This window comes from Protobothrops mucrosquamatus, unplaced genomic scaffold (assembly GCF_001527695.2).
Source record: "Protobothrops mucrosquamatus isolate PMUCROS unplaced genomic scaffold, P.Mucros_1.0 scaffold2129, whole genome shotgun sequence".
NCBI lineage: Eukaryota > Metazoa > Chordata > Lepidosauria > Squamata > Viperidae > Protobothrops > Protobothrops mucrosquamatus.
Window position 1 is genome coordinate 264,766 of NW_015388229.1, and position 9,549 is coordinate 274,314.

General features: G+C 42.8%; 1 protein-coding gene across 1 annotated transcript in view; it reads right to left on the minus strand.

The window, feature by feature from the left end:
• SLC44A4 (solute carrier family 44 member 4) overlaps positions 1–8,433 on the minus strand; it is a 62,906-nt gene extending 54,473 nt beyond the window's left edge. The window contains exon 1 of the mRNA XM_015824118.1: positions 8,258–8,433. Coding sequence (XP_015679604.1) covers positions 8,258–8,303 — 46 coding nt within the window. The 5' untranslated portion in view covers positions 8,304–8,433. The remainder of the gene's footprint in view (positions 1–8,257) is intronic.
• Positions 8,434–9,549: the final 1,116 nt, after the last annotated feature.

The following is a 9,549-nucleotide window of genomic DNA, read 5'->3' on the forward strand; positions in this document are numbered from 1 at the left end:
CCTTCCCTCTCCCTCCCCTTTCCTTCCTTCCTTCCTCCCTCCCTCTCCTTCTTTCCTTCCTTCCTTCCTCCCTCCCCTCCCTAGCTCCTTCCCTCTCCCTCCCTCTTCCTTCCTTCCTTCCTTCCTCCTTCCCCTCCCTTCCCCTCCCCTTGCCTCCCCTCCTTCAGGCATCCTAGGAATGTCTGCAATTCAAAGAAGTCAAGTTGATGCCCAGGACGGTGTGACTGAAACCATCCCCCCCCTCTCTCCCATTTTGTCAAACATGTGCAATGGCCATTAAAAGAGAATATGGGGCTTCATCCTGGCTTTTTTGACATCCATCTGCCCACCCCCAGCCCACCCCCCATGGCTGATTTGACATGGCCGGTATAAAATCCCATGGCCTCCGGTTGGCCAATCTTGTTTTCTGGGAAACAATTAGTGTGAGATTAGACTTTGTTTTCTTCCCCACATGATTGCAAGTCTAATTTTAGACCAACCAGGAAAGGTGACGAAGAATAAATTCAAGATAAACATGCGGGAACGCTTGTCTAAGACACTCACAGAACATTATAAAAGTAAATTATTACTTCAAATTGACTGCTGACTTTTCTTATGTTGTGTCCCTCAGTTCATCAAGAACAGCTTCCCATTCCTATTGACTTTTATTTTTACACGCGGGCAATCTTACAGACTTCCTCATTTTCTCACGCCCAGGTACTTTCTATGGCAAAAGACCTTCAAAAAGATGTCCCCGCTAATTCCTATGGTAGTACAATCAGAATGTCAACAACATCAAATCTTATTTCTGACTTTGATCGTTTAATTGAAATGATTTAACTAGATATCTGGTTAAGGTTGAAGTAATAATAAAAATTTTGTGGTATAACGGGTGGAGGGATTCTTTAAGGGAAGTTGGAAATGTTTTTATATATGATTAGGGCTATTTTCTCCTCTTTTTAGTGGTTTTTTTTTCTTACTTTTGGGGGGAGATTGAAGGATTATAGATGGGATATATTTGAGTGGCAATATTTTTTGTTTAGTAGTTGTTTCTATTTATAAATTTATATTTTAATGATACTATTAATTATATGAAATGAAAATTTTCTTTATGTTAATTAGGAAAGGATTATTGCTTAAATTACATATATAGATATAATAGTGTTTTTTAATTATGTGAATTTTTTTTTTCTTTTTAGTTCGTTTAAGGATTAGGTAGATTATAAATTAGTATAGTGTAATATTTTATTTAGAGTTAAAGGGGTGTGTAGATTGTTAGTATTATAATTGTTTTAATTGGATTAATGATTGTAGAAGAATTATGGAAATATGAACTTGATCCTGTATTCAGCTCCGGGAAGCCGAGGAGAGTATGGGGGAAAAGCTAAAGTTAATGTATTGTGTATATTGGAAGATGTATATTTTACAAAAAATAAAAAAAATTTACAAGAAAAAAACAACAACATCAAATCTTGGAGGTGTTTGCCAAGACACCTGACTGGTATTTTTCCCGGGGTCCTTAGTCAATTTACCTAAAGGAGGCTTCAACAGAAGAATTTGCAGGATCTAGGATTAGTTCAAAAGACTTAGCTGCCTCAATGAGGAAGTATGTTTGTTGCGTATGGAAACCTAGTAACCACACAGCCAGTTTTTGAAATCATGAGGCCGTTAGGGGAGAAATTTTGAGTAGATCTCCCAGGGTCCCTTTTAGCAGAATCAACTAGAAAACTAGCTTTATTTTGAAAAAAGGTGATACTAAAGAGCCCCCATCATAGAAAGCCTTGAATCAGAAAATCAACTATCAGCAGTCCTGGTAGTTTGTTTAGTGACTGTTTGAAGTTAGGGTTGGAAAAAGTGACTTGCGGCCGTTTTTCACATTTACGACCGTTGCAACATCCCCAGGGTCACGTGATTAAAATTCAGAGGCTTAGCAATGGACTCATACTTATGACGGTTGCAGTGTCCCTGTATCATGTGATAAACGTTTTCAACCTTCTGACAAGCAAAGTCAATGAGGAAGCCAGATTCACTTAACAACCATGTTAGTAACTGAACTACAGTGTTTCACTTAACAAGTATGGCAAGAAAGGCCGTAAAATGGGGCAAAACTCAATGAATGTCTCGCTTAGCAACAGAAATTTTGGGCACAGTTGTGGTTGTAAATCAGGGACTATCTGTAACTGGAGTAAAAGATAGGTGTCTGATAGAAGAGCCAACCCCCCCCCCAAAAAATATAGAAAAAATGACTTTCAACTTCTAGCACAGTGGTTCTCAACCTTTTTAATGCCGCGACCCCAACCTGTCGTAAGTCGAGGACTAAACCGGTCGTAAGTTGAGGACTAAACCGGTCGTAAGTTGAGGACTACCCAACCGGTCATAAGTCGAGGACTCCCTGCCCGGGAGCGCCGCACATGCGTGGTTCCGCCCCCTGCGCCGGCCAAGGCGTAGCTGGCAAGCGGCAGAGACGGAGCAGGCCGACTACCAGCTGGCCCAGCCCAAGGGAGGTAAGGCACCCGCCGGAAAAGGGGGAAAAAATGGCGGACAAAAAAAATGGCGGACAAAAAAATGGCGGACAGCCTTGCTTGGCGACCCCCATGAAATGGTCGATCGACCCCAAATGGGGTCCCGACCCACAGGTTGAGAACCACTGTTCTAGCAGATATAAACAAAACTTGAGTTCAACTTTGATTCTACAATTGCACATTCCATTTTTTAAAGAATTTATATTACTAATACTCAAATCCATAAATTATTTCACATTTTTCTGGTGGTTTTTTTTTTTTTCCAAAAAGTCCAAACGGGACTTTCAATTGATACTAAATTTAGTCAATGTCAGAGAGAAAGGAGCGTGATATGTAATTTTGAATATATATTAGCAAGAAGAAGGCTATTGAGTGATGAATTAACATATTGTTTATGATAATTAACTATATCTATTATTGTTAAATGCATGTACCCAGACATTATGCTGTTTGCTAAATATTGAAAATGTTATTTGGAAAAACCCCAACCCCAACCCTAACCCAAATCCCAACCCTAACCCCGACCCCACCTTATCCCTAACCCTATAAAAACTAATAAAATCTATACAAAAAAAAGAAGTGCAACCCCCCCCATACAGAAAAAATGACTTTCGACTTCTAGCAGATTTAAATAAAACTTGAGTTCAACTTTAACTCCACAATTGTACATTCCATTTTTTAAAGAATTTATATTACTAATACTCAAATCCATAAATTATGATTTCACATTTTTCTGGTTTTTTGCAAAAAGTCCAAACGGGATTTCCAATTGATACTAAGTTTAGTCAATGTCTTTTCTCTAATCCAAGCTGCAATTCCACAATTCCAACTGACTCCATCAGCTTTACCAACCATTTCTTCATTGTAGAAGCCTTCGTTGGGCGCATCAAAGTCCTGCTCCCAAAATACAGGTAGACCACAACTGAGCCCAAAACATCTGTTGTTAAGTGAGACATTTGTTAAATGGGCTTTGCCTCATTTCATGACCTTTCTTGCCACAGTTGTTAAACGAAACATTGTAGTTAAATTAATAACACGGTTGTTAAGTGAATCTGGCTTCCCCATTGACTTTGTCAGAAGGTATCCCAGGATACTGCAACCGTCATAAATATGAACAGCTGTTAAGCATCTGGATTTTGATCACATGACCATGAGGATGATGCAATGGTCGTACGAAAAACACAGTCATGTCATTTTTTTTAGTGCCATTGTAAGTTTGAACAGTCACTAAATGAACTGTTGTAAGTCGAGGACAACCTGCGTTAAGAACAAAACACCATGGAATTTTTCCAGACTTTTCTCCATCAGCTTAAGGAAAAACCTCTCTGGTCTGAACTGTATATATATTGACCTTCAACATTTTTTGAATTAATATATGTATTTCAGTTCAAGAAGTTTTAGGTAAAAGTATGGTTTCTTTTCTATTCTCCTTCTTGACTGTCAGCTTTATTTTTTTTACTTTCGAAAAACTTTAATAAAGTTTTATATATAAAATAAAGATATACCGTAGGTATCTTCAGAGGGGGGGGGAAAGTCAAGATGGCAGCTGCAACTGCACAGTTCAAGCTCTGCTCCTAACATATATGACACGTGTAAAATGGATGTTGCTTTGATCACATAAGTACAACCACTATCTTGAGTTTTTTACTTCCTTATGTACATCCAGTTTGATATGTCTGGCATAATATCCCATAACATTACCAAGACACATCATTCAATTTCTTTAGTTTTTTTCTCAATGGGTTGGGTTGGGTGAACCCAAATAATTGTGCTTGGGAACAAACCATCAACGATCATCCTTTCATAGTCTAGATTAGAACAGCGTTTCTCGATCTCAGTTAAATTCAAATTCAAATTTATTTGATTTATATACCGCCCTTCTCCCTTGCGGGACTCAGGGCGGTGAACAGGCACATTAATAAAACAACAATACCATAATATTTAAAAATATTCAAAACTAATTAAATTATTTGTCCTGTCCTAAAACCCACTATAATAATATAAAATTATACCCAATTTAAAAGTTTTAGAGTTTCAGATTTATGCCAGACCGGCCTCTTGGAACAGATAGGTCTTTAGGGCTCGGTGGAAGAGGCGTATGTCCCCCATTGTACGGAGGTCAGGGGGCAGCTCATTCCATAGGGTAGGAGCTGCCACAGAGAAGGCTCTCCCCCTGGGGGTCACCAGCCGGCATTGTCCGGCCGACGGCACCCTGAGGAGGCCTAATCTGTGGGAGCGGACTGGTCGAAGGGAGGTATGTGGCAGAAGGCGGTCCTGCAGATAACCTGGTCCACTGCCATGGAGCGCTCTAAAGATAGTCACCAACACCTGGAAGCGCACCCGGAAGGCCACAGGCAACCAGTGCAGCCCGCGCAGGAGAGGTGTCACATGGGTGCTCCTAGGAGCCCCAAAAATCCCCTGCGCAGCCGCATTCTGGATCAACTGGAGCCTCCGGATGCTCCCCAAGGGGAGCCCCATGTAGAGGGCGTTGCAATAGTCTAGTTACTTTCAGATGTGAGTTGAAGTCCATACATCTTGGACTTGAGGCTGAGAAACATTAGTCAAGAATTGGATGGTTGGTTGGTGTCGTGACTGGTTGAATCACAAGACTTATTGACCACCAGGACCTATATAGACGAACAAGGCACTTCACCCCAAATCCCACTGAAGATGTTATCTAGTATGGTAATGAAACATCTAGGAGCCAGGCAGCAAGCTTGGAGGACAAATGTCTGTCTAAATCTATAACCCCAAACTATGAATGTTCTCTAGAACAGGAGTCTTCAAACTTGGCCCTTTTATGACTTATGGACTTCAACTCCCAGAATTCCTCAGCCACCGTGCCTGGCTGAGGAATTCTGGGAGTTGAAGTCCACAAGTCATAAAAGGGCCAAGTTTGAAGGCCCCTGCTCTAGAATTTCTAACTGGTCAAGAATAACGGGTGAACTCTTCTCGGTGATTAACACTGACCCTGTGCCTCATGAATTGGGCTTAAAAGGAGTCTTGCATTCCGATATATTTTCACGAGGGTCAACTCACCAAACAGTTTAGCCCTGAAGGTTTCATTCTGACTGACAGAAAGGATCAAATGCATTCTGACTGACAGAAAGGATCATGCTGAAGGCACCAGAGATGGAAGTCAAAATCCTTCGGCAAACCAACCTTATGTTCTGCTATGCAGAGCCAGTTTGGTCTAGTGTGGTAAAGGTGCTGGTCTCGGAACCAGGAGACCGTGACTTCAAGTCCCACCTTAGGCACGTAAAACCAACTAGGTGACTTTGGGTGATTCATTCTCTCTCAGCCCAATTAATCGCTGGGTGGTGATTGTGGGGAAAATAGGAGGAAGTAGCACTAGGTATGTCTAGAAGTTGAGTCATGGCAACTGGACTTTTCTTTTTTGTTTGAAGTTTTGTTGCTTATCCAAGTAGCTTCTTCAGTCTGAGCAAGTTGGTTAAGTTCCCCCTAACCGAGGGGTAGGCAACCTTGGCTCTTTTATGACTCGTGGACTCCAACTCCCAGAATTCCTGAGCCAGCCATGCTGAGGGGAAAGGGAGAGGTTTCCAAGCTGAGCCTCGCTGGCTCAGGAATTCTGGGAGTTGAAGTCCACGAGTCATAAAAAAGCCAAGGTTGCCTACCCCTGCCCTAACCAACTTTCCTTGTTTGAAAAGTTTTGCTGCTTATCCATCTTAGTTTCTTCAATCTGAGCAAGTTGGTTAAGGTCCCCATGACCGACTTTTCTTTTCTTTTTTTTTGTTTGAAATGCTTTGCTGCAAAACATTTGAAACAAAAATGTTGTCCAGTTGCCATGATTCAGCTTCCAGACAACTGTACCCTGGATGACTGAGAATCTTCATCAGTTATGTTTGCCACATTTAATAATTGATATACAATAAAGGGGGAACAAAAAAATAAATATGATGACATTTGCCTTCTCACTTCAAAATGCAGAGAGCCAGTTTGGTACAGTGGTTAAGGCACAGGCTAAAAACCAGGAGATCTTGAATTTTAGTCCTGCCTTGGGCTCAAAGCTAGCTGGGTGACCTTGGACCAGTCCCTCTCTCTCAGCCCTAGGAAGCAGGCAAGGACAAACCAATTCCAAAACCTTCCCAAGAAATTTCCAGGAAGTTGCCAGGACTCTGATCAAAGGAACACACAAGCGCCATTTCCAAAATCTTGCCAAGAAATCTTCAGAGATCCGTCCAGGATGTTGCCAGTGACACTGGCTCAAAGGTGACACGTACACACTACTTCCAAAATCTTGCCAAAATATCTGCAGAGAAAGTCCAGGAAGTTGCCAGGAATCAACACTAATCAAAGTCACACACATATACACATAACACTTCTAAAATCTTGCCCCAAAAAAATCTGCAGGGACTAATCCAGGTACTTGCCAAGAGTCCACACTTCCTCAAAGGCACACACACGTAATCACACCCATACCTACACAAACCACTTCCAAAATGTTGCCAAAAAAAGAAAAGAAAAAGAAAAGAAATCCTGCAAAGATGTATATAGGAAATTGCCAGAACACGGATTTCAAAGGCACAGACACACACGTACAGGCAGTCCTCAACTTGCAATTGAGCCCATCGTTAAATGAGACATTTATTGAATTTTGCCCCATTTTACGACCTTTCTTGCTTCAGTTGTTAAGTGAATCATTGCAGTTGATAAGTTAATAACCCGACTGTTAAGTGAATCTGGCTTCCCCATTGAATTTCCTCGTCAGAAGGTCTCAAAAGATGATCACATGACCTTGGGACACAGGTCATATATATATGAACCAGTTGCCAATCATCTGAATTTTGATCATGTAATGATGGGGAATTTTGATCATGTAATGATGGGGATGCTGCAACGGCTGTAAGTGTGAAAAAACGGTCGTAAGTCCCTTATTTCAGTGCCATTGTAACATTGAAGGTCACTAAACAAACTGTTGCAAGTCGGGGACTACCTTAGTAGTCTACTACTTACTTACTTACTTACTTACTTACTTACTTACTTACTTACTTACTTACTTAGTCTACTTCTTAGTAGACTAAGAAACCAGTAGGAAGTTTCTTAAAATTAAAATTCGTCGGCTGTCTAAAACCTGGCGAAGAATATAGCCAGAGCACAACTGCTTTAAGTAAACTAAAAATAAAGATATCAGCCAAGACCGAGTTTGGATTCACAGTTTCTCTCTTCTTTCCCGGTTGCAATTCTGAAGTTTCTGGCGAGCAGAGCCAGGAATTAAAACGGGGCGTGTGCCCAAACAAATCGCACGAAGACGAAACGCCAGCCATCAGCTGTCAATTTTCCCCAACAGCAAAAACTTCAAACTTTTTCTTTTTTTTAAAAAAAAAATCCTTCAAAAATCCTCTTAGTTCCCAAAATCCCCTTGCTCTCTCTTTCTCAAACTTTTTTTTTTTTTTAATCCTTCAAAAATCCTCCTAGTTCCAAAAATCCCCTTGCTCTCCCTTTCTCAAACGCCAGACAACGCTCCCGGCGCTCAAGACTAGGGGGGAAAAAAGGAGAATTGGATAGAGCCGGAGGGGACCCTGGAGGTCTTCTAGTCCAGCCCCCTGCTCGAGCAGGGGAACCTATACCCTTTCAGACAAGGGACCGTCGAGTCTCTTCTTAAAAAAAACCTCCAGCCCACCTTTCTAAGGGGTTGAAAACTGGGGTCTGCTCCAACCACTGGACTTTCCAGCCTCGACCCACCGCTTTTCCAACCCTCCCCGGGGCAGCCTTGAGACCCACCGCGGGGAACTCACCGTACTGGCTGGAAGCCTCGTTGTCTTCTTTCTTTTTGCCCCCCATGTCGAGGGCGGAGAGGAGCGGGAGAAGGCGGCTTCCCCCGACCCTGCGCAGCCCGGGAGTGACGGAAGGCGAGCGGAGAAGTCTCCGAACGGGGCGATTCTGAACTGGAACCTGTTGCTTGGCAAGTGTTTCCCCCCCCCCCCAACACACACACACGCTGACGTCACCGCCGCCCCGCCTCCCGCCGAGCCACACACCTGCTGGCTAGGCTCACCTGCCGCTAGCCTCGGCCACGCCCCCTGCCGGCCAGGCCGTTTTAACCCCCTCCGCGCCGGCGCCTCCGAGCTGTTCTCATCGCCCTGCACCCACCGCTTCTCCCCAACCCCCCCCCTTCCCTATCGCAGATTCCGGGAGCGGCAGCTTGACCTTTGGGGGTCCCGAAAAAGAGAAGAACTTTGGGTGTAAGTTTGATCGGTCCCCTGAAAGGGTTTTTGTTTTGTTTTGTTTTGTTTTTTCTTTTTTTTTCTTTTTTTTTAATTTTAAATTTTATTGAAAAGCAAAACATTAAAAACATCGAACATGGTAACCCAGATTTGACACATATCTCATTTCACTATTACCATAAATTACTATTTATTTATTTATTTATTTATTTATTTTATTAAACTTATATGCCGCCCTTCTCCCAACAGGACTCAGGGCGGCTTACAGCATATTAAAACGATACAAACACTAATGAGAAAAACCTATACAATAACATCACTCTAATCGCAATCTTAAATTATCTCAGGACAATAACTTCCCTGCTTTTCCCCCCACCATCTGTAAAATTTGTTCCAAATTTGGTAAAAAAACCGTTTCGTCCTGATTTTTAAGTCTTCTAGTTAACTTATCTAATTCTGCGCAATGCGTAATTTTATGATTGTTTTGTTTTTTTCAATCGGGGATTTTGTTGTTGTTGGTTGCGAAGTCGTGTCCGACCCATCGCGACCCCGTGGACAACGTTCCTCCAGGGCAGTGGTTCTCAACCTTTTTAATGCCGCGACCCCAACTGGTCGTAAGTCAAGGACTAAACTGGTCGTATGTCGAGGACTAAACCGGTCGTAAGTCGAGGACTAAACCGGTCGTAAGTCGAGGACTACCCAACCGATCGTAAGTCGAGGACTTTCCCTGCCCGGGAGCGCCGCGCATGCGTGGTTCCGCCCCCTGCGCCGGCCGAGGCGTAGCTGGCAAGCGGCAGAGACGGAGCAGGCCGACCACCAGCTGGCCCAGCCCAAGGGAGGTAAGGCACCCACCGGAAAAGGGG